The 25659-nt window shown below is 41.3% G+C and overlaps 2 protein-coding genes across 6 annotated transcripts in view; one reads left to right on the plus strand and one right to left on the minus strand.

Annotated features, from left to right (window-relative positions):
* Positions 1–13026, minus strand: part of PLEKHA8 (pleckstrin homology domain containing A8) — a 42176-nt gene extending 29150 nt beyond the window's left edge. For 2 of the 3 annotated variants that reach the window (XM_043509111.1, XM_038388254.2), the window contains exon 1: positions 12698–12999. In XM_043509111.1, the coding sequence (XP_043365046.1) occupies positions 12698–12737 (40 nt within the window). In that variant the 5' untranslated portion in view covers positions 12738–12999. Of the gene's footprint in view, positions 1–12697 lie in introns of all 3 variants that reach the window. The other variant, XM_038388253.2, reaches the window with a different exon arrangement.
* Positions 13027–13619: 593 nt separating this feature from the next.
* FKBP14 (FKBP prolyl isomerase 14) lies at positions 13620–25028 on the plus strand. 3 transcript variants are annotated; one of them, XR_006279339.1, is made up of 5 exons: positions 13620–13954; positions 16354–16505; positions 19169–19296; positions 20989–21204; positions 23611–23699. XR_006279339.1 is itself a non-coding variant. In XM_038388272.2 (4 exons), the coding sequence occupies exons 1-4, from the start codon at positions 13758–13760 to the stop codon at positions 23767–23769; spliced, it is 636 nt and encodes a 211-aa protein (XP_038244200.1). In that variant the 5' UTR covers positions 13620–13757; the 3' UTR covers positions 23770–25028. The 3 variants fall into 3 exon arrangements, 2 of the variants coding, with proteins under 2 accessions (XP_038244200.1, XP_043365047.1); XM_038388272.2 differs by lacking the exon at positions 20989–21204 and having other exon boundaries at positions 23611–25028; XM_043509112.1 differs by lacking the exons at positions 20989–21204; positions 23611–23699 and adding an exon at positions 19370–19387 and having other exon boundaries at positions 19169–19335.
* The last annotated feature ends 631 nt before the right edge of the window (positions 25029–25659 follow it).

The raw sequence follows: 25659 nt of genomic DNA on the forward strand, positions 1-25659 counted from the left end.
ACTTAAGATAAGCCATCACCAGCAGCAGGGGGGAGAAAAGGAGGAAAACCTTTCATGGTGACAAGCAAGGTAGGCTAATTCCAGCAGTTAGCAAGAATATCAGAGGAACAGTGGGGGGTGGGGGAGGAGAAATAACATGGGGAAATAGTTTTACTTTGTGTAATGACTCATCCATTCCCAGTCTCTATTCAAGCCTAAGTTAATTGTATCCAGTTTGCAAATTAATTCCAGTTCAGCAGTCTCTCGTTGGAGTCTGTTTTTGAAGCTTTTTTGTTGAAGGATAGCCACTCTTAGGTCTGTGATCGAGTGACCAGAGAGATTGAAGTGTTCTCCAACTGGTTTTTGAATGTTATAATTCTTGACGTCTGATTTGTGCCCATTCATTCTTTTACGTAGAGACTGTCCGGTTTGGCCAATGTACATGGCAGAGGGGCATTGCTGGCACATGATGGCATATATCACATTGGTAGATGCGCAGGTGAACGAGCCTCTGATAGTGTGGCTGATGTGATTAGGCCCTATGATGGCGTCCCCTGAATAGATATGTGGACAGAGTTGGCAACGGGCTTTGTTGCAAGGATAGGTTCCTGGGTTAGTGGTTCTGTTGTGTGGTGTGTGGTTGCTGGTGAGTATTTGCTTCAGATTGGGGGGCTGTCTGTAAGCAAGGACTGGCCTATCTCCCAAGATCTGTGAGAGTGATGGGTCGTCCTTCAGGATAGGTTGTAGATCCTTGATGATGCGTTGGAGAGGTTTTAGTTGGGGGCTGAAGGTGATGGCTAGTGGCGTTCTGTTGTTTTCTTTGTTGGGCCTGTCCTGTAGTAGGTGACTTCTGGGTACTCTTCTGGCTCTGTCAATCTGTTTCTTCACTTCAGCAGGTGGGTATTGTAGTTGTAGGAATGCATGAGAGAGATCTTGTAGGTGTTTGTCTCTGTCTGAGGGGTTGGAGCAAATGCGGTTATATCGTAGCGCTTGGCTGTAGACAATGGATCGAGTGGTATGATCTGGATGAAAGTTAGAGGCATGTAGGTAGGAATAGCGGTCAGTAGGTTTCCAATATAGGGTGGTGTTTATGTGACCATCCCTTATTAGCACCGTAGGTGTCCAGGAAGTGGATCTCTTGTGTGGACTGGTCCAGGCTGAGGTTGATGGTGGGATGGAAATTGTTGAAATCATGGTGGAATTCCTCAAGAGCTTCTTTTCCATGGGTCCAGATGATGAAGATGTCATCAATGTAGCGCAAGCAGAGTAGGGGCATTAGGGGACGAGAGCTGAGGAAGCGTTGTTCTAAGTCAGCCATAAAAATGTTGGCATACTGTGGGGCCATGCGGGTACCCATCGCAGTGCCACTGATTTGAAGGTATACTTTGTCACCAAATGTGAAATAGTTATGGGTCAGGACAAAGTCACAAAGTTCTGCCACCAGGTTAGCCGTGACAATATCGGGGATACTGTTCCTGACGGCTTGTAGTCCATCTTTGTGTGGAATGTTGGTGTAGAGGGCTTCTACATCCATAGTGGCTAGCATGGTATTTTTAGGAAGATCACCAATGGACTGTAGTTTCCTCAGGAAGTCAGTGGTGTCTCGAAGATAGCTGGGAGTGCTGGTAACGAAGGGCCTGAGGAGGGTGTCTACATAGCCAGACAATCCTGCTGTCAGGGTGCCAATGCCTGAGATGATGGGGCGTCCAGGATTTCCAGGTTTATGGATCTTGGGTAGCAGACAGAATACCCCAGGTTGGGGTTCTAGGGGTGTGTCTGTGCGGATTTGTTCTTGTGCTTTTTCAGGGAGTTTCTTGAGCAAATGCTGTAGTTTCTTTTGGTAACTCTCAGTGGGATCAGAGGGTAATGGCCTGTAAAAAGTGGTGTTGGAGAGCTGTCTAGTAGCCTCTTATTCATACTCCGACCTATTCATGATGATGACAGCACCTCCTTTGTCAGCCTTTTTGATTATGATGTCAGAGTTGTTTCTGAGGCTGTGGATGGCACTGTGTTCTGCATGGCTGAGGTTATGGGGTAAGCGATGCTGCTTTTCCACAATTTCAGCTCGTGCACGTCGGCGGAAGCATAGAATCATAGAATATCAGGGTTGGAAGGGACCCCAGAAGGTCATCTAGTCCAACCCCCTGCTCAAAGCAGGACCAAGTCCCAGTTAAATCATCCTAGCCAGGGCTTTGTCAAGCCTGACCTTAAAAACCTCTAAGGAAGGAGATTCTACCACCTCCCTAGGTAACGCATTCCAGTGTTTCACCACCCTCTTAGTGAAAAAGTTTTTCCTAATATCCAATCTAAACCTCCCCCATTGCAACTTGAGACCATTACTCCTCGTTCTGTCATCTGCTACCATTGAGAACAGTCTAGAGCCATCCTCTTTGAAACCCCCTTTCAGGTAGTTGAAAGCAGCTATCAAATCCCCCCTCATTCTTCTCTTCTGCAGACTAAACAATCCCAGCTCCCTCAGCCTCTCCTCATAAGTCATGTGCTCTAGACCCCTAATCATTTTTGTTGCCCTTCGCTGTACTCTTTCCAATTTATCCACATCCTTCTTGTAGTGTGGGGCCCAAAACTGGACACAGTACTCCAGATGAGGCCTCACCAGTGTCGAATAGAGGGGAACGATCACGTCCCTCGATCTGCTCGCTATGCCCCTACTTATACATCCCAAAATGCCATTGGCCTTCTTGGCAACAAGGGCACACTGCTGACTCATATCCAGCTTCTCGTCCACTGTCACCCCTAGGTCCTTTTCCGCAGAACTGCTGCCGAGCCATTCGGTCCCTAGTCTGTAGCGGTGCATTGGATTCTTCCATCCTAAGTGCAGGACCCTGCACTTATCCTTATTGAACCTCATTAGATTTCTTTTGGCCCCATCTTCCAATTTGTCTAGGTCCTTCTGTATCCTATCCCTCCCCTCCAGCGTATCTACCACTCCTCCCAGTTTAGTATCATCCGCAAATTTGCTGAGAGTGCAATCCACACCATCCTCCAGATCATTTATGAAGATATTGAACAAAACGGGCCCCAGGACCGACCCCTGGGGCACTCCACTTGACACCGGCTGCCAACTAGACATGGAGCACTCTATGTAGAAATCCAGGCTGCTGTTTCGACCTTCAGGAGGTGTCCACCCAGAATCCTTCTTTTTGTAGTGTTGGCAGGAAGGTCTCTGTGGGTTAATATGTTGGTCAGAGGTGTGTTGGAAATATTCCTTGAGTCTGAGACGTCGAAAATAGGATTCTAGGTCACCACAGAACTGTATCATGTTCGTGGGGATGGAGGGGCAAAAGGAGAGGCCCCGAGATAGCCCAGCAGAAGAATCTGTCCTAAGAGTATAGTTGGATAGATTAACAATATTGCTGGGTGGGTTACGGGAACCATTGTTGTGGCCCCTTGTGGCATATAGTAGTTTAGATATGCTTAGTGTCTTTTCTTTTGTAGAAAAGCAAAGTGTGTTTTGTAAATGGCTTGTCTAGTTTTTGTAAAGTACAGCCACGAGGAAGTTTGTGTGGAAGGTTGGTTCTTTATGAGAGTATCCAGTTTTGAGAGCTCATTCTTAATTTTTCCCTGTTTGCTGTAGAGGATGTTGATCAGGTGGTTCCGCAGTTTCTTTGAGAGTGTGTGGCACAAGCTGACAGCATAGTCTGTTTGGTATGTAGATTGTAATGAATTTTTTACCTTCAGTCCTTTTGGTATGATGTCCATCTGTTTGCATTTGGAGAGGAAGATGATGTCTGTCTGTATCTGTGCGAGTTTTTTCATGAAGTTGACAGATTTCCACTCTATATCTATTCAGGGGATACCATCACAGGGCCTAATCACATCAGCCACACTATTAGAGGCTCGTTCACCTGTGCATCTACCAATGTGATATATGCCATCATGTGCCAGCAATGCCCCTCTGCCATGTACATTGGCCAAACTGGACAGTCTACGTAAAAGAATGAATGGGCACAAATCAGACGTCAAGAATCATAACATTCAAAAACCAGTTGGAGAACACTTCAATCTCTCTGGTCACTCGATCACAGACCTAAGAGTGGCTATCCTTCAACAAAAAAGCTTCAAAAACAGACTCCAACGAGAGACTGCTGAATTGGAATTAATTTGCAAACTGGATACAATTAACTTAGGCTTGAATAGAGACTGGGAATGGATGAGTCATTACACAAAGTAAAACTATTTCCCCATGGTATTTCTCCCACCCACCCCACTCCCCACTGTTCCTCTGATATTCTTGTTAACTGCTGGAATTAGCCTACCTTGCTTGTCACCATGAAAGGTTTTCCTCCTCTCCCCCCCGCTGCTGCTGGTGATGGCTTATCTTAAGTGATCACTCTCCTTACAGTGTGCATGATAAACCCATTGTTTCATGTTCTCTGTGTGTGTGTGTATATAAATCTCTCCTCTGTTTTTTCCACCAAATGCATCCGATGAAGTGAGCTGTAGCTCACGAAAGCTTATGCTCTAATAAATTTGTTAGTTTCTAAGGTGCCACAAGTACTCCTTTTCTTTTTGCGAATACAGACTAACACGGCTGCTACTCTGAAACCTGTCATTACTCTTATTAAAAACTGAAGAAATGAGGATCTTAGGGCTTGTGGCAGGGTGGCTAATGGAAGTAGAAATTACCACATCCAAGGTGGAAGTCAAACTCAAAATAGTTTATGGGACTAAACTGGGAGGATGCGGGGGGTGGGCAGATAATCTCCATCCAAGAACATTAAAAGGAACTGGCACATGAAATTGCAAGCCCAATAGCAAGGATTTTTAACGAATCTGTAAACTCAGGGGGTCATACCCCATGACTGGAGAATTGCTAATATGGTACCTATTTTTAAGAAAAGGAGAAAAAAGTGATCCAGGAAAATACAGACCTGTTAGTTTGACCTCAGATGTATGCAAAGTCTTGGAACAAATTTTTGAAAGAGGAAGTAGCTAAGGACATAAAGGTAAACTGTTATTGGGATAAAATACAACATGGTTTTGCAAAAGGTAGATTGTGCCAGAGCAACCTGATCTTCTTTGAGAAGAAGACTGATTTTTTTTAGACAAAGGAAATGCAGGAGATCTAGTCTACCTGGATTTCAGTAAAGCATTTGATACAGTTCCATGTGGGAAATCAATTAAATTGGAGAAGATGGGGATTAATATGAGAATGAAAGATGTATAAGGAACTGGTTAAAGAGGAGACTACAACTGGTCAAACAGGAAGGTGAACTGTCAGGCTGGAAGGAGGTTATTAGTGGAGTTCTTGGGGGATTGGTCTTGGGACCAATCCTACTTAATGTTTCCATTAATGATCTTGGCACAAAAAGTGGGTGTGTGCAAATAAAATCTGCGGATGGCACGAAGTTGGGAAGTACAGCCATTATGGAGGAGGACCTGAATATCATACAAAAAAAAAAAAAAAAAAAAAAGATCTGGACGACCTTGAAATGGAGTAATAGAAATGGGATGAAATGAAATAGTGCAAAGTCGAAGGTCATACACTTAGGTACTAACAACAAGAATTTCTGCTATAAACTGGATACTTATCAGTCTCCCATGTTTAAGAAAGGTGAATTCAAACTGGAACAGGTGCAGAGAAGGATTACTAAGATGACCCGAGGAACAGAAATCTACCCTATGAGAGGAGGCTGAAAGAGCTTGACTTGTTTAGCCTAACTGAAAAAAGGCTAAGGGGAAATATGATTGATCTCTATAAATACATCAGAAGGATAAATACCAGGGAGGGTGAGGAGTTATTTAAGTTAAGCCCCCAATGCTGACACAAGAACAAATGGATATAATTTGGTCATCAACAAGTTTAGGCTTGACATTAGATGAAGGTTTCTACCCATCAGAGGGGTGAAGTTCTGCAACAGCCTTCCAAAGGAAGCAGTAGGGACAAAAAAACCTAACTGGCTTAAAGGCTGAGCTTGATAAGTTTATGATGACTGCCTACAATGGCCCGTAGCCGATCTGCAACTGCCAGCATCAACTATCTCCCAACAGCTGGTGATGGGATACTAGACGGGGAGGGCTCTGAGTGACTACATAGAATTTATTCCTAGGCGTTGGCTAGTGGGTCTTGCCCATGTGCTCAGGGTCTAACTGATCACCATGTCTGGGGTCAGGAAGGAGTTTTCCCCTGGATTAGATGGGGGGAGGGGGAAAAAAATCAAGTCTCTGCCATTCTCTGAAGGGGTTGATGTCAGCTGGAACGGTGCATACTCAGCACTCTGAAAACTCAGGCACCAGGTGTCTTAAATTGAGCATGCAAATTTCGGAGACACTTTTGAAAATGTTAGCCTATGTATTTAGAATCTGCCTCTATCAGTTAGTGTTCTTTGCAGTTTTAATTTAAAAAAAATGAATTTATTAAGATGCAAGTTTCAATGTGATATGATGGCATTAAAGAAAAAAAAGTGATTTAGAACTTTATATTCAGCCTGAAATTTGCTGTTCAGTTTTAGGTCTTGGCATATTAAAAATCAGACAAACGGAAAGCAATTCGGGCAACAGCTGTAACGCTTATTGGAGGGAATGACTCAAAGAAAGATTCAAAGAGATAACTATATTTGGTACAGTGTAGCATGATTAACCATGGCAAGTATCTGAAGGGGTAACATTTCAAGGAAGAGGAATAATTTAGGGTTGGTACAACAAGGTATAATTAAGAGTTATAAAATTAAATTACTGGAACATTTACATACCAAGAAAAGGTCTGGGAGCAAGCATTAGACTGTAGCATAGCTTTCCTAAGGGAAATGGTGGAAATTACTTCACATGTAACTGTTAAGAGACTAGGTAAAGTGCTAGAAAAATGTACTGCTGAGAATAATTCTGCACTTGCATATGGATGGGCCAGTCGATGTAATCAGTACTTGCCATCTCTAATTTAGAAGACATTTTTAATCTTCAAGTTAAGACACAGACTCTGGCAAGCTGATCTCAAGTAAAATTCTACTCAGATTCAATTAACTTCAGACCTTGAACATGAGAAGTAAGAACATTGGGAAGTACCAAGCTATTACCGACATAATTAAAGGAAGGTGCTCCCCATCTTCAGCATGTACTTCCCTATGGGCTGTTTATACTCCATAATAAATGGTAATTTACTCTCTATAAAAGTCTTGTCTGAAATCAGTTTGTTTTTTTTTTTTTAAAAAAAGTCAGTCTCCTAAGACTCAGCAAAAGTAACTTCTAAGATGTAAACTAGGTCCAAGACAAACATTGGGCTATGGCTCTATTTCAGACATCTATGTAAATCAGCTTCCAAAGCACTCAGGCTCAAATCTTCAAAGGATTTAGGCACCTAACTCCCATTGCTGTCAACAGGAATTAGTTGCCTAAATACCTTTGAGGATCTGAGCCTCAGTGCAACACCATTGTGTACTTCATCTAACCTACTCAAACCAACTAACACAAAAAGAAAATGTCTTGATTGTTGTCAGTCAAGAATCAAACTGGTGCTGTGTATGTCAGAATGCTGTTTCAGAATGTATGTCAGCTCACATTTAGTAGGTCCGATTCACATTAGACAGAAAGACCTGGTCTAATCTAATGGACTCAGTTCCTGGATCACATTCTGTTTTATCAAGAGATAATCACACAAATTCTTTTTGGCCTCAGACAAGTTCCTTCTCTGTGCCTCCAATATTTAATACCTCCAACTCTGAAGGTGTTTAGAGCGGACTAGTTAGAGTTTCTAAAAACCCTGTGACGGTATTAGGTTTAATAATTCAGTGGAAATTGTGCTGGGCTTCCCACTCTCTCAAATTAGCAGGGTGAGGGAGACAGGAATGGTCTCATTGTTCACACAAGTTTTGTGAACACATGATCCTGCCTCTGTGTTCAAACCTAGTAATTGAGAGTCTACATATCCTTTTATAAGGTGTATATACTTTGCTTGCATGGTTTTTGCAGGTGTACCCATTACATCAGCAGCTGAGAACTGGGCCCAAACATTTGTATTATCTTTGATAAACTGGATATATGGGAGAAGGAAGTTTTCAGGGGAAAAAAACAAACAAACAAACAGAGAGGGCGTTGAAAATTAAAATACCGTGGAGGCACCACTCGTTAGGACTTTGGAAAAACTTCAAGGCAAATTTCATCTTCTCTCATGAGTGTCAGTGATAGAAACATTACCACTGGAGATGATGACCCCCAGCAGACTCCATCCTCTGCTCTCTTAGGAGAAAAGGAAGGCACACTTTTTCAAATATTTTAAACAAGCTTGCTGTTTCCATGAATGTCTCATATGATCTTGGATCATATGAAACAAGGCATTACAGATTCGTGGTACAGAAAGATAGAAAAAGATTTGAACAGTTACACACTTTATCTTTCGCAAAAAGAAAAGGAGTACCGGTGGCACCTTAGAGACTAACAAATTTATTAGAGCATAAGCTTTCGTGAGCTACAGCTCACTTCATCGAATGCATCCAGTGAAGTGAGCTGTAGCTCACGAAAGCTTATGCTCTAATAAATTTGTTAGTCTCTAAGGTGCCACCGGTACTCCTTTTCTTTTTGCGAATACAGACTAACACGGCTGCTACTCTGAACACTTTATCTTTGTAGTACTCAGGGTCCCATCATATTTTGCACACATTTTATATATAATATTTACACTATGCAGCACATCTAGTTTGGATAAGGCAGTGGAACATGTATTGGAGGGCGAATTCCGGTATTGGCAGAGGTAACTATTGCACATGATTTAACAACTCTTTTCTCCATCCTAATGTCTGATTTTCTATGAAAGGATAGTCTGCTGGCTCTCATGTCACAGTTCTACTTCTCCTCTTCTTGGAAGCAATCAATCTGTAAATGCCACACTCCACTCTATAAAAAGAAAAGGAGTACTTGTGGCACCTTAGAGACTAACAAATTTATTAGAGCATAAGCTTTCGTGAGCTACAGCTCACTTCATCGGATGCATCGGATGAAGTGAGCTGTAGCTCACGAAAGCTTATGCTCTAATAAATTTGTTAGTCTCTAAGGTGCCACAAGTACTCCTTTTCTTTTTGCGAATACAGACTAACACGGCTGCTACTCTGAAATCTGACTCCACTCTATGTTTGTTCAGCATTGTATTATATGGTTATGCACTTTATAACGTAACAGGAACTTGTCTGTTTAGTACATTATACCCATTATATATTGCCTCCATAGCACTACATTGTTTATTACAGAAACACTATTCACAACTGAAAATTTACTCAGCATTTTACAAACACAGAACAAAAATACTTCATAGTCCTAAAGAATTTATAATTTAAGTAATAACAAAAGAAGAGGTACGGATGAGACTGACCTGTGAAATTCAGTGGCAGGGCCAGGGTTTGGCATAGCCACTAAAGAGAAAATTACATCACCATCTATCACAGTCTCCCTCTCTGTGTGGGCCCACTGGGTACTCAGACTTCCTAAGTCTTACACACCTAGAGAAGGGAGACGCCCTCATTCTGCATTAGTTTTACTGAGATTTTCAAAGCATCTCCCTTCTTTATGAAAATGGATTTTGATTCAGGTGTGTTTCAATTAGTTTGTTTCGTTTTGTGTTTTAAAGTAAGTCTGGATCTAGCTGAATCCTGATAGATCCTGCAGATTTTTGGCCACAAGTCCCAGCAAAATAGAAAACAAGTCTGGCTGTTCTTACTGTACCAAGAAACGCAAACCCGACACACCCCAGAGTATGAGCACGGTAAAAACCTGGATTGGCCTCAGTTTCCTAAACAGACAACAAGTCTAGCTGCTCTGAATGCACTAAAATATTCTGTCTTTGGCATATCACAGTACATGAAAACCCAGATCTATCACCTACTGGAGCCCTGCAAGTTTTGGCCCTCATTCCCCAAATTCCATTGAATGAACAGAAAAAAAAAAAGTGTATCAGCTCCTACAGCACCAAAAAATTATAGACCCTAATGTGTCCCAAGCTATGCAAAAACCTGGATCCAGCAGGATCATAGCAATTTTTTTCCATTTCCATATGGCAATTTTGAGCCTCAGATTATAAAATCCAAACAGAAAACAAATGTAGCTGCTCCTATTTCAATGAAAAAAATGTGGACCCTAATGTATCCCAACCCCAAACCTCTCTCTTATATGAGAGATGCCATAGCAATTCACAGTCTTTTTAATATATGTATCCTTTGAACAACCTTGTGAGGTAGACAAGTACTATTGTCCCCATTTTACGGAGGGGAATTGAGGCACAGAGGGACAATAGCACTGGAGAAACATCTGTCAGTTGGATCCTGCCAATTTTCAACCCAATCTCCAAAAATCTGTGTAAAGAGAAGAACAAGTGTAGCATCTCCTAGTGCACCAATAAACCTAAATCAAGTTGCTATCTAGTGCAGTAGCAGAAGAACACGAAGCCAGCATCTGGATCCCAGGGGATCCAGTTTGGGATTAAACAGACAAACAAAAAAACACAGACAACCAACTAATCCCAAAACTCTACTGGCTAAATAGAGAAGAAATGCCAGTTGCTGAAATTTAACTGAAAAATTCAAATTACAAGGCATCACAGCTCAGTACATTTTTTTGGCTTCAAGTCCCAAACTCTACCATCAAAGTAGACAACAGCTGCTTCTACCAGAAAACAGCGACTTAACCAGAAAAATTCAAGCCCCATCACAATCCAGTGCAAGAATACCAAAACAACAAAAACAAAAAAACAAACAAAACAAAAAACCCCACATACCTGGCACTTGGGTCTTATCAGATCCAGCTATGTTTTAGCCACAGATCTCTAGATTTTATTGCATAAATGGAGACAAAGTGCTTCTACTTCACCATAAACATCTGGACCCGGTACATCACTGGCACTGGGGAAAAATACAAGTAGACCAGGATCCTGCACGTATTACCCATTTTTTCCCCCATTTAGATCCTCAAAATTTAACTTTGTAGATAGACCTCATGTAGTGATCTCACATTTGGAGTTTTTCTTAAAGCCACAGTTTCTGGACCACCATAAATACAACAGACTCAGCTTTTTTTTTTTTTTTAAAATGTATAAGAAGTGTTTGGCCCTAATGGTTGCTGAAAAACACTGGAAAATGTGACCCTAACAATTCAAAACTCAAGAAGGAAAATAAAAAGAATTCAAAACTAAATTAAAAAAAACCTCCTGATTTTTCAAGCCAAAATTATTATTTTTAGGGGGGCCTGAGTCAGGATTTTTGAATGTTTGGGGTTCACAATTCTGTAGACAGCATGTGTCCTTTCATATCAGATAAATCTATGCGTGTCGTATTTTAAATGAAGCTACAATAAACAAAACTTAACTCCTGACTTTTCTAGATACAGCCTAATTTTATACCAGAACACAGAAATGGGACCCATCTCATCTAGCAAAAGTAGAAAATCGCATTATGTGTAGTTTTAGTCAATCAGCTCTTGACTGAGATTTCCAAAACAGTCTAGAGGATTTAGCTCGTCCATTAATTTTAAGCACATTTCAATGGAAGATGTGTGTCTTGAGACTGCTATGTAAATCTCAGGGCACCAGCTTTAGACTGGGGCTGGGTTGCATCCAGATGCAGATTTTGCCAATAAAGTTGAGGCTGCTACAATGGCTTTCTATTTAGATTGTACATTTTGGAGTTTGTGGCTAAAGACAGCCAAGATCCAGGTGGACTCCAGTGCCACACCTGGATTTTTACAGCATTTATGGTCTGGGTTATAGGTAGGGCTGGCAAGTCCCTTATTACCAGGGATGTCCCTTATTTTTTCCCCATCTCTGTACAACGAGATCAGAATACTGCACAAATCAGCAAGAAATACCTCTGGTGAATGTAGGTGAGTATTACTGCTTATTATTATGATTAATGATGATAATAATAATAAATAATAATAATAATAATATTAGGAGGATGGGAGAAGCAGGGGTGCTAAGAAAGCAGTCTCTTATTTTTAAGATACAATGCTGGCAGCCCTATGTATCTGGGTCTATTGGTTTTGGGTGCCATAAAATAGCAATAAGAAAAAAGGAGTATTTGTGGCACCTTAGAGACTAACAAATTTATTTGAGCATAAGCTTTCGTGAGCTACAGCTCACTTCACGAAAGCTTATGCTCAAATAAATTTGTTAGTCTCTAAGGTGCCACAAATACTCCTTTTTTCTTGTTGCGAATACAGACTAACACGGCTGCTACTCTGAAACCTGTCATAAAATAGCAACATTTGTTTTCGCGGTTTTTTTGCATTAGAAATACAAGGCTGTACAACCTCCAGGATCAAGGCTGTACCAGTTCCCGGATTTTCATGGTGAAGTAGGTACGCTTTGTCTCCATATATGCAATAAAATCTAGATGTCTATGGCTAAAACACTGCTGGATCTGACAAGACCCGGGCGCCAGGTATGTGTTTTTGTAGAATTCTTGCACTAGCTGGGAGACAAATTATGTCTGGGTCCGTGTGCCAGACTCAGGGTTTGACAATAGCCATGCTCTCCGGGAGGTGCCAGGGTTCGGTTTTCCCGCTTCAGTGGGAGCGGCTAGTCTGGCTCTCCCGAGCGAGGGAACGATTTGGGACCCTACGGCTAAAAGTCAGCAGGATCCAACATGCACTTTTGTCCCCCAAAGCAACTCCCGCATCTACAGAATCGCGTCCCGGGTGACCACCACCCCCGTCCCGGCGCGCCCAGCCTGCCCGGGCAGGCACCGCTCGCAGGGCTGGAGGAAGAGGGGAAGGCACTCACCGCTCAGATAGTTGGTCCACTTGTACAGCACCCCCTCCATGGTGGCAAGGGCCGCCCCATCCAGCTCTGCTCGGGACAGGGGAACACCCCCCCACCCCCGCGACCTTTTAAGCCTTCAACCACCCCCTGCGCCCCACCGCAGAGCCACCGACGCCCAGGACCATCCTGGGGCTTGCTTCATACAGACCCTCCCTGCCCGCCTGCCTCCTCCCGCACTACGCTTCTTGCGCGCAACCAAAGCCTTCCGCAGCCCCGCGACGCGGCGGACCGCGCAGGCCACCCCCGCAAGAGCCACCACGTGACCAGCGTGCGCGGACTCGAGAAGGGAACGCCCAAAGCCGGTGGCTTCCGGGAACCAATAAGAATGCTGCTCCGGCAACAGCGACACCCAATCGGCGGCGCACGGGAGCCGATTCAATTGTGTGAGAATTCCAACAAGGCCGGATTGTGCACGAGCGTTCTCTTCCCGGAGCACCGATGATTTTCTCCGAGCGCTGATCGGCGCCGGCTGTCGGTTGGGCGGGAGGGACGACAGACAGGCCTGCGTCCCAATAGACAGCGACATTTTATGGCACGCCCCTTAGAGAGAACCAATCAGAGAGAGAGGAGCCCGGCTCCTGTGGGCTGGGGGTAGCCAGCTGGAGTTTTGAGCCTGGTTTAGGACGAGTTTGCCACGTCTGCGTGCTGCTGCGGCTGGGGAGGGATGAGCCGAGGGTGGAGGTGGCTCCTTCCTCTTCCCCTAGCACCACCCACCTCTGCAGGGGGCTGGAGCCCCTGGGGAGCCTGAAGTCTGAGTCAGTTATAGCGAAACCTGCCTTAAGTGCCCTGCAAAACTCAGCGCCTGGCCGCATCGCTGTGCAAGTAAAGACCGAATCCTCTCGTGCTGACAATTTTCGGGGCACTTTAAGGCGGCTGCGAAAAGCACTGGATGTAACTGACCCAGGGGAAGGAGTGGTGAGGATCCTTGCTCCAGGCTCCCTGCTGTATAAAACTCCTTTACGCATCCCTCATCCACATTTTTTTTTCTTTTTGAGAAAATAGCCTTTGCTGTGACTCAAGGATGAGGGTTGCATTTGGGGCTCCCCTTTTCTGTGTGGTTGTTACCTATGTGACTGGGGCTCTTATCCCAGAAGCAGAAGTGAAGATTGAGGTGCTCCAGAAGCCATTCATTTGTCAGAGGAAAACCAAATGGGGGGATATGCTGTTGGTGCATTATGAAGGCTACTTGGAAAAAGATGGTTCAATGTTTCACTCCACGTAAGTAACTCTTTCAAGCATGGAAGATAAATACGTGTAGCTAAGAGACTAGGTGCTGGTTTAAAGCTTTTCTCGGCAATTTTGGTGATCTTTAAAAAGAGATTAGGTGTGGATAGTGATTGCCTAAGCTCCATGGCACCAGGATATATGTATAAAACAGCTAAATCCCATCAATGTATCTGTGCCTCAATATACTCATTTTAACAATAAAGTGTCCCTAATTAATTCCCTCACTTGCAATATAACTAATGGAATATACTTGTTTTTGTTTTTGTTTTAAGGATGTGATCTGTGTTTCCCCCCTTCCTTCCCCCTCACTTCCAATGAAGACCCAAAAATAAAGCTACCTAAACATCCAAATTGCTCCACACAGACAGACCCTCATGGAACCCCTTGAAGGATGGGGGCCTTAAGTAACGATTTTTTTTTTACAGCGGGTGGGGGCGATTCAGGTATTGGCCTCAATCTTGCAAATATACATATGAGTAACTTTATGCTCATAAATAGTCTTGAGTAGCTCAGTGGGGCTTCTCATGTGCAGAAAGGGACATCTCATTATAGAACAAGTTTCCAGAGGAGATCCGGCCAATCCAGAATCTATCTCGAGGAAACTCTGCAGAACCTTTCACTTTAAAAAGTAATTTCCATTACAGGAAAAGTGATAATTGTGACATTGACATCTTCTATCTAAACATCACTCTTCCCCTCTCCTCCCTACCCCCCATCCTTGAAACTAATCAACCAAAAAAAAAAATCTATTTCTAAACAGACATTTTATCCCCAAAAGGGAGAAGAGCCAGAAATTCCATGAAGTCAGCTTCACTACTGATACTGAGTTTACATGAAAGTCAGATGCTATGGCGATGAGGAGCAATGAACAAGCTTAAATATTTTCAGGCTAGGTCCAAAATATGTCTTTCTACAAGAGTCCAACTAGTACAGACTGCTTGTTCTTTCTTTACAGATCAGTCTTAACTAAAATCTCTCACCAAATAGTAAATTTTGACCAGTTATCTCTTACAGATAGCCTTTTATGCCTCTGGTAAAGGAATTTTATTAATGTTTGTCATTTCTTCTAACAAATTGTCCATTGATGACTAATTTCTATATTTTTTTGAAGTGTTTTCTTTCAGTATCTGGTAAATACAGCTGGTCAGAAAAATCAGATAAAAACAATATAGCTATGAAAATGGTGACAAATTTTCACAATGTTTTCAACCAGCTGTACTGGTTTAAGAAAGATTCTAACTGCACAGGTCTGAAGTGCTTAAATTTTAAACTAAACAAGATTGGGCCTGGTCACTATTTGGATGGGAGACCTTGTAGAAAACCTAAATGCTATATAAAGTGGTTTTTGAGACACTTTTTTATATTGTAGTACTACAACTAATATTCCATCATAGTACACAACAGCACTGAGCTACTAGCAGTGACTTCTGAATAATACCTAAAGTAAAGGTCCTGAGTCTTGTAGTTGCTAAGGCACCATTTCAGCAAAGTACTTGAGCATGTTCTTTATTTGAAATATGCAAGTGTCCCATTCAGATCTAAGTAAGTATTTGAACATGCACTTAAAGTTAAGCACATGTTAAGTCCCATGGAAGTCAGTGGGATTGAATTCAGTCCAATTTTATTGACTTAATTTTTTCTAAACATTTTGTTAAATATGACTGTGATTACTCACGTGCTTAAGAGCTTGGATTGGTGTCTAGGAATCCTATGGCATGCTCTACAGTGGTTATCGCCCTGGGTGTACTAGCCACATTTCAGTTTGGAAGGGAGGGATTACGTTCTACCTATCTAAACTTAAATTTCTCCCTGTATCCATTTATTTCCTCTGTGCTAAACTTACACATCTATTGTGTAGTGTTGTTGGTTCATAATGGCTTCTGTATGTTCCTACCTGACATGGTTATTTCAAAAGACAAACACAGTTAACACTTTTAAACATACTACATATTTTACAATCTACTATCAAGGTTCAGAAACAAATCTCAGGCTTTATTGTCTACCAACTAATCAATACAGCTGTGACTGTGTGTTCTTAACAGTATGATTCCATTTCTACAATGATCAGTAACTAAACGGAAACCAGTGATCAGAGATACCAATTATTAGATTTGCTGCTTCCAGTACAAAAAGAAAATGTGCTGGCTCTAGGCACCAACATCTTCATGTGTAGAATGAGGTTTTGTTTTATTTTTAATTTCACTGCTTTTTAATATGCTTTAGAAGTGCAAGGTCTGGGTCTGCTATCACTAAAGAGGTGCCAAGTTATTGTTTAGGGGTTTAATTCTGTAACTCTGCAGTATGAGCCTGTTCAGTTTAGTATAATGGGTAATCTTCATGGATATACTAAACAGTTTAGGGACTAAAATATTTTGTTCCATATTTTTCAGCCACAAGCATAACAATGGTCAACCTATGTGGTTTACACTTGGCATAAAGGAAGCCATTAAAGGTTGGGACAAAGGTTTGAAGGATATGTGTGTAGGAGAAAAGCGACAACTAACTATTCCTCCATCCCTTGCTTATGGAAAAGAAGGGAAAGGTAATACTTCAAAATCCTCCTCAAGCTCAATGCATTCCTAAACTTGTATTGTTACTCTTTTGTCCTAAGTAGTTAACAGATTTTTGAGGTCTTGTAAGTTGTTTCCATTAGGAAGAGAAATTGATAGGAGTCAGACATTTCTTTGATGCAGTCCTGCTTCTTTAAAAAGAATGTACATAAAGTCCTGTTTTCCTGAACAAAACAGGAATCAAGCAGCAGGAGATCTAAGCCTCTTTCCAGCCAGCACTCAACCCAAAAACTCTCTCCCTTAGCTCTTTCTCAATGTCAAGTTCTTTTCCGTCTGGCTGTTGGCCTTCCTTGCTGTCTTCTCAGTATGCTTCTATGGCACTGGTGCTGATACACACCTGCAATTGCATCAGTCCTCTGCCTCTCTGTTTGTTAGACCACTGGGAAATCCAGTGGCATTTAATTGTTTCATCATTTTAGCCTGCCCTGAATGGAAGTCAGCTATTGCACTCCTTCAACAAGGTGTAGTGTGACTGATCAGACCCCAGCACAGCCGTACGTATATCCACTGTAAAGACTTGTCTCTCTGCTGTAGGATTGATTTATCAGGATTGATGGTGGTAATGTGGCTCTGCCTCACTTTATCAAGCTTTAGCAGTGATTTTTCACTTTCCAAGATGGTAAACACTTCCATATGTCTCGTTGGGACAAGAGAGTACAAACTGGAGATAGCTAGCTGTTGGGCTACAACATTACGTGATTTTTTTTAAAAAATATTATTATTTGAACAGTTAATAGGGCTAAGTACTTGCGTCACTGGGGATTGCCTGTGTCATGTGGATTTAAGGCAATGTGTGACCTTTAATGCAGATGGAGTAAGTATTCTCTGAGGAAATTTAACACTCCTACTATGCCTTCTCATAGTACAAAACTAGTTTAGGAATTGGGAATACCTGACTCCATATACTGTGTGTATGTATTCTGGCAAAATTGGAGGAGCAAGAGGTGGAGGGCAACTAAACACACTTTCCCTTAAAATAAAACTTTCAATTATTTCTAAATTTCTATTCAAAAATTTCTAAAAGCACTGTTTTTTGTCTTCCAGAAATGATGCAAAAGGCAAAGCAAGCTTTTAGCATGTAATTTAAATTAATGCATCCTGGCTAGTCTTTTGCCAGCAGGACACCCATGGTACCTAATTCTCTATTACTGTGCCCAGGTGTAAATAACTACACAAAAAGGATGTCAAATGCTACCATTTTCACTCGGTGCCACTTTATGGACACTTATTTAGCACAAATGTAAATAAATAAGAAACAAGGCAGTGGCAAGCTAGCCCCCACACTTCTAAGGAAGAATTGTCAATGCATACAGTGCAACTTTATTTTGTATATTTAAAGGCCTGCTGAAGAATTAAACAAACCTGCCAGTTGCCATAAGAAATAGTTTGCTCCAGAAAACTTTGTAAAGTGTGTGCCTTCCTACAGATCTTTTCAAATAATATACTCAGCAGGTATGTGGAATAACCGGTCCATTTTCTTTCTTCATGCTGACTTCCTCAATGCACACCTGCTGTCCCCAGGCCCTCCATCCTTGGTGCTACCCTTGCACTCTTTCCTGTAACCCTAAGAAGAATCACGCCCACTCACTGTCCCCTTTCAGTTGTATTCCCAAGACTCATTACTCACTTGCACATGCTAAAAGGCTGTTAGCATCTCTCTTACTGTGATTCAGAGTATCTGAGCTTTCTGGAGATCATTAGCACCCTATCAGGCAAGTAGTAGAAGAGATGACATGGAGGAAACTGTTTCAGAGCTGTGAGGATATTGTTGGGGGGCAGGGGGCTATAGTCTGGGGAACAAAAGCAAGGATGTGTATTCTGTTCCTGTAGGCTTTGCACAGCAGTCACAAAATAAAGTGCTGTGCCGAAGATGAAAATGTGCTTCTGATAGCTCTGTGCTTCAAACATTAATCATGTTAAAATGTTAATCATTTAAATTATTCGACTGACTTACTAACCTAAATGCTAAAAGATAAAATGTTGATAAAGCCAGTGTGTGCTAAATTTAAAAATTCCAACTATTTTGAGCCAAAAGTGGACTGCTTTCTGGGTCGCCATCAGAAAATCAGCAGCCTATTCAAGCATCTAAAATGAAGTAATTCACTTAGTGCATGTACACTGAGCACACGGGTCCAATCAGATTAACCAGCAACATATTTAAAAGGTTGGGATTCTGCACTGCAGCCCTAGAGCCAGCAATGAGAGGATCACCCCAGCGTAGAGCAGTCCTGTGATACCTTTCCTCTGCTGCTGATATAGGGAACATGGCCAGGGCTTTCTTAGGCTCTGGCTATCCTCAGCTGTTGTATCTGTGACCCTTCGGTGCAGTCCGCAGTCAGCCTAATTTAAATCCCCATTCAAAATAGGTTTCAGAGTAGCAGCCGTGTTAGTCTGTATTCGCAAAAAGAAAAGGAGTACTTGTGGCACCTTAGAGACTAACAAATTTATTTGAGCATAAGCTTTTGTGAGCTACAGCTCACTTCATCGGAGGCATTACCTTATTAATTCAGTCACCAGCAATCCTAAACAACTTTAATGAAACTGGATTAACAGAAGACTTTTCCCAAATATTGATGGACTTTCTAAGTACTGAATGTAACACTTAATTTGTCTCAACGTTTAATATCTTCGGTAGGAAAAATTCCACCTGAGAGCACGCTGATATTCAACATTGACCTTCTAGAAATTAGAAGTGGACCAAGATCTCATGAGTCATTCCAACAGATGGATCTTAATGATGACTGGAAGCTATCCAAGGATGAGGTGAGTGTGCTAACTAGCTACTCTCTTCCCTTTCGTAAAGTAAGTAAAAAAAAAAAAAAAAAAAAAAAAAAAGTAAAAGAAGTAAAATCTGATATTTGTCAAGAAAGGGTCTACTGCACTATAGCTTGATCTAGCTAGTGCTAGGAAAGGGCCCTGAGTCTATAGAGACTGCTCACGTGCATAGGTGCAGGATGGAGGCCTAAGTTAACATAACATAAGAACGGCCATACTGGGTCAGACCAAAGATCCATCTAGCCCAGTATTCTGTCTTTCAACAGTGTCCAATGCCAGGTGCTTCAGAGAGAATGAACAGAACAGGTAATCATCAAGTGATCCATCCTCCTGTCGCCCATTTTAAGTGTGGTTTGCACCACTTAGAATGTTTACATTAATTTGTGTGACTTGGAACTTTTTAGAAGTTAAAAAATTACTTTAAACTTTGTCAGTTTTTGGTTTTTGTACCACAACTTGGATTTCAAATCCTACTGCTGTAACACCAACATCCGATGGCCCTTCATCATGTGACCCTCCTGAAAGGACGCAGCATTCATCGTTGTTCGTCCTCTGCTGGCCACTTTTCTAATTGGGACTCTGCTTGAATATAGAACTTAATGGTGGAAAGAACTGTAGGTTTCAACCCTTAGTTTTATCATCTGTGTTTAAAGGATATTTAAGTGGTGGTTTATTTTATTTTAAACTGAAAATCAAAAACTCTAGCCAGGCAGGCTTCTGCATGTACAACAATCCTGTCCTGGATCTCTCCTGGTATTTCAGACTTGTTTCCTTCCGATTGAATTATACCAGTGTGTACTAGCTATACAATGTATCTTTTGTGATGAACCAAAACATCTATTAGGGCAGGGGATCCCAAACTGTAGGCCGCAACACAGTCCCAGGTGGTTCACTATAGGTGGAGTTTGGGGGCGGTGGGCGCATGAGGGTTGTTGCTGCCTTGCCCCCCAAAAATTGTTTATGTTGGTGGAGTGGCAGCTGACTATGGCCCCCACCCAGGGCCAGAGCCCAGGGCCCTATTGGGTGGCAGAGGGTGAAGCAGAGCCACTGGGCAGAGGCGAAGGGAAGGGGCCACTCCGAAAAGTGGTGATTCCCCTGGTAGCTGGAGGAGGCCAGAGGGTTCGTGGCTGTTACTGCTTTGAGCTGCTGCACCCCGCAATTTGTATCTTTGGGAATCCTGGAGTATAAGCCCCAAAGCACCCCTAGGGCTGGGGCTTGGCGGTGCTGCTCTGTTACCACCTGGACAATGTCATGATCAGGACCATCAAGGTAACAGTTGGTTCAGCCTGAGCAACTGCCTCCACCTGATGCTGGTGGCCCCCAAGCCCTCCCACGTTCCCGGGCAGTCGGAGCGTGTGAGGCAGGCCAGGGTGCTACGTGGGTGACTGGGGCAGGGCTGCCAGGTGATGAGCTCAAGGCACTCAGCATGCTGCTGCGGTGGAGCGTGTTGGCAGGGGCTGGCTGTGGCACCTGCCTGGCCCTTTCATCCTCTCATTGACCCTGGTCGCTGCTGAGGCGAGGGACCTCGCATGCCTTGCAGTGCCCTCTCCCTGATGGATGGATGTTAATAGTGGGCCACAATGCCTATTGCAGCTGCACAGCTGGCCCTCAGGAAAAAAGTTTGGGAACTCCTGCATTAGGGAGCTAGGTGAGACCACTAAACTCCTTTTTTGTTTTCAGTCGAGAACAGGAATTAGAGCTGAAAGACTGATCCAGTTCACTAATGCACTGTGTTAGCCAGCCTTTCAAATTATCAATATATTAATGCCTATTAACTTACCATAACAAATGCCACAAAGCGGTGTACTGATGTGGATAAGAGATTTTAAAACCTGGAAGATATGACCCATTGGCTTGGTGTTAATTCAATCCTAAACAAATCTTGGGTATTGTAGAGTAAGTCATCTGTAATTACCTAATTTACAGTATCTTTCTACCTCAGTAGAAGGTTATATGGTTTAGAACTCTCAGGATTTAAGATGGATAAACTTCAAACAACTGAATGAGGATTGAGTTGTCACTCAGAATAATTAAATGTTACGGTTATCTACTTATACTAGTCTGCATAGGTATGTTCCAGCAGTGAGTTTAAGTAATTTTTAAATACATGTCTCATACGTAAGCTTTTTATTGTGGGGTTTTTCTGGTGTCAGAATAATTTTTTAATATAGTGATTTCTGTTTCTGCTGTAAATGCTGGTAGTGGACAGTTTCCCAAATACATTTTTTTGTGGAAACTCAACCTAATAAGTTGATAAAGATCTGAGGTTGATTTCTTTTCTTTTTTCTTTTTTTTGGTTAGGTGGATCTTATACTGTCATCTGATATTTGTGAGCAAGAGAAATTATTTTGCTCTCTAAATAACTGGAAGCCAAAAATTTCTATTCTTTAGTTATATTCACTTTACAGTACAGACAGACAAACTTAAATGACACACTTTCATGGCTCATTTTCCTGACATACACCCTAAAGCTATGATGATTTGTTCCTACTATTTTTATTGTCTTTGATACCAAAGACCTTGCTATCATCTCTGAGTTAGGCTGCAGAAATCTTTCAGACAAGCTTATATCCTTAGTGACAATGGGAAGTAGTTATTTATTGTCTAGTACACCCATAACAAATATGATAGCTTTTCCTAGGCCTGTCTCTTCTTCATTAACTGAATTTTAATAAAGTCTTATGATTAAAACTATTAGGGCTGTTGATTAATCGTAGTTAACTCGTGCAATTAACTCAAAAATTAATCACGATTAAAAAATGTAATCGTGATTAATCGCAGTTTTAATCACACTGTTTAAAAAACAGAATACCAGTTGAAATGTATTAAATATTTTGGATGTTTTTCTACATTTTCATATATATTGTATTCTATGTTGTGTTTGAAATCAAAGTGTATATTATTTTTTACTACAAATATTTGCACTGTAAAATTGATAAAAAAAATAGTATTTTTCAATTCACCTCACACGAGTACTGTAGTGCAATCTCTTTGTCATGAAAGTGCAACTTACAAATTGCTAAGACAAACAAGTTTGTTTATATTTACAGGAGATAATGCTGCCCTCTTCTTATTTACAATGTCACTCAAAGTGAGAACAGACATTTGCATCAGTCTTTTTGTAGCCAGCATTGCAAGATATTTACGTGCCAGATATGCTAAACATTCATATGGCCCTTCATGCTTCAGCCACCATTCCAGAGGACATGCTTTCATGCTGATGATGCTTGTTAAAAAAATAATGCATTAATTAAATTTGTGACTGAACTCCTTTGGGGAGAAGTGTATGTCCCCTGCTCTGTTTTACCCACATTCTGCCATATATTTCATGTTGTAGCAGTCTCGGATGATGACCCAGCACGTGTTGTTGTTCATTTTATGAACACTTTCACTGCAGATTTTACAAAATGCAAAGTTACCAATGTAAGATTTCCAAGGATAGCTACAGCACTCGACCCAAGGTTTAAGGATCTGAGGTGCCTTCCAAAATCTGAGAGGGACGAGGTATGGAGCATGCTTTCAGAAGCCTTAAAAGAGAGCAACACTCCCAATGCAGAAACTGCAGAACCTGAACCACCAAAAAAAGAAAATCAACTTTTCGCTGGTGGCATCTGAGTCAGATGCTGAAAATGAACATGTGTCGGTCTGCACTGCTTTGGATTGTTACCGAGCAGAACCCGTCATCAGCATGGGCACCTGTCCCCTGGAATGGTGGCTGAAGCATGAAGGGACATACGAATCTTTAGCACATCTGGCACGTAAATATCTTACGATGCCGGCTACAACAGTACCATGAGAACGCCTGTTCTCACTTTCAGGTGACATTGTAAACAAGAAGCGGGCAGCATTATCTCCCACAAATGTAAACAAACATATTTGTCTGAGCGATTGGCTGAATATGAAGTAGAACTGAGTGGATTTGTAGACTCTAAAATTTTACATTGTTTTATTTTTGAATGCAGAGGTTTTTTGTATATAATTCTACATTTGTAAATTCAACTTTCACAATAAAGAGATTGCACTGCAGTATTTGTATTAGGTGAACTGAAAAATACTATTTCTTTTGGTTTTTTTTTTTTTTTTTACAGTGCAAATACTTGTAATCAATAATAAATGTAAAGGGAGCACTGAACACTTTGTATTCTGTGTAATAACTGAAATCAATATATTTGAAAATGTAGAAAACATCCAAAATATTTAAATAAATGGTATTCTATTATTATTTAAGTGTGATTAAGCGCGATTAATTTTTTTTTAATCGCTTGACAGTCCTAAAAACTATTAATCTATTTTGCCCAACAGGTGAAAGCATATTTGAAGAAAGAATTTGAAAATCATGGAGCATCAGTAAATGACAGCTATCATGATGTTTTGGCTGATGACATATTTGATAAAGAAGATGAAGATCGTGATGGATTTATATCTGCGAGGGAGTTCACATACAAGCATGACGAACTGTAGAGAAGCCTGGCAGAATTTTCTGTGAAGCAACTTATAGTGTCAAGTTTTGTAACATTTTTGATTCAGTGTTTGGTGCTGACAGTTTCTAATGGAACAGAAGAAACGCTTTTTTTTTTCATATTCAAAAGATTATCTGTTGATGATCCAAAATGTTTTAACTATTTTTAGGTATTGAAATTAAGCTTTTTTGTGCAGCAGTTGAAAAGGTTTATGCAGTAATAGTGGTTTTTGTTGTATGAACCCTTATTTTGTATTAACTTATTTTGCATTATGAAACAAAAACTTGCCGTATAACAAACTTCCTAAAAGGAAAATCCAGTCCTTTATCTGCCTTGCATTTCCTTCTTCTGTGCTATATATATTTCAGGTGACACTCTCTCTCTTTAATAATACAAAGCTTGTTTAATTTTAAATCAGTGACTTCAGTTATATGGCATTATTTTCTTTTGCAAATCTGTGTTTGAAAAGCACAAGAAAAGAAGTGCCAACTAATTTTCCTGAAGCTGTCAAAAAGAGGTACACTACAAAGGTGTGACATGTGTTATGAGCCTTCTCAGCTGTAGCAATATAGCAACATGGGACAGAATAAGAAAAATTACTGTCTTCCACTGGTTTATTTTTATAAATATAGTAAACTTCCTTAGTGCCCCAACAAACCAATGATTAATTTTATATTTATTTCAGTGATATGTGCTAGAACCAAGACAGGAGTTAAATGTTGCTAGTTAATTTTTCCTATTTATTTAAACTGTCAGTTATTAACATTCCATTTGCGTTGGGGAGGGAAGGGATATGTGTACAAATATCTCAAAAATAGCAAAAGTTACAGCACAACACCTCCACTTCTAAATGGAAAACTTACAATGCTAATAAGTATCTTATGATTGGAATTAAGAAACTTGCATTGATGCAGAGAGACCACGTTTTCTTTGACTTACTAAATATGCCTTAGGCTGAATGCTCAAGTTTCAAGTTGCTTAGCTATAAGGGGAAAAGTTATCCTGAGAGGAAGTGAAGTGGTCACAAGGACACCCGCATTGGTTCAATTCCTGTCACTACCTTATATAGTTTTGAGGTTTTTGTTTTGTCTTTTTTACATTGCCCATGGGGGGTGGAGGGGAAAATCAGTATTTAGAGTTGCAGAGGTGTATACTCTACAGTGCAGTATGGCTCTTGCAGTATTTCATGAGTGGTACAAAAATAAATTGAAGATCAAGTGTGCTGAAATTTTAAACAATAAAGTGACTTAGAAAAATATGTTCAAGGCATGAACGTCTTATTGTGCTACATTGTCATGGAGCAAGTGGAAGATCTTTCTTTCTTTCTTTTTTTTATTTTTTTAACATTATGTTTACCTGTTTGATATTGCTTAGTGTGTCTTGAGGAGTTAAACCAAAAGGAGCTCTTAGGTAGAGCAAGCAGGAAACAAAACAATGACCAGCGACAAGAAAAGACTTCATGGGAGTTAAGGGAACTGGGCTATCAATTGGGAAGATGCTGCTTCCAGGGGCCAGGCAAAATTGCACACCTGGTTCAGCAAGGCTCAGGTCCTAAGATACAAGGGGCACTAAACAATTAAAATCTTTCTTTAGAGAAGGAGGGGGCTTCAGTGGTCAAAGGCTGTTCGAGAAGAGCAGTCACACTGGGACGCAGGCCCAGTGCAATGTCAAAGGCGGCTAAGAGTTCCAAATAAGACCTAAGCATGCAGAGTTTCTGTAGCTTTAACCTTTTTCTCTGCTCTTGGGTGAACAGACAATTTGTCTGTTTAGAAGGAGCTGTTTAGTCTCACTTTAATCATTCAGCTACTGGTTACAGGATCTGAGGAAAGCTTCTTGCAAGTACCAATTATGGTTGGGTGTCTTGTGTTAACATGGCTGGAAACAAGGGCTG

This window comes from Dermochelys coriacea, chromosome 2, assembly GCF_009764565.3.
Source record: "Dermochelys coriacea isolate rDerCor1 chromosome 2, rDerCor1.pri.v4, whole genome shotgun sequence".
Lineage (NCBI taxonomy): Eukaryota > Metazoa > Chordata > Testudines > Dermochelyidae > Dermochelys > Dermochelys coriacea.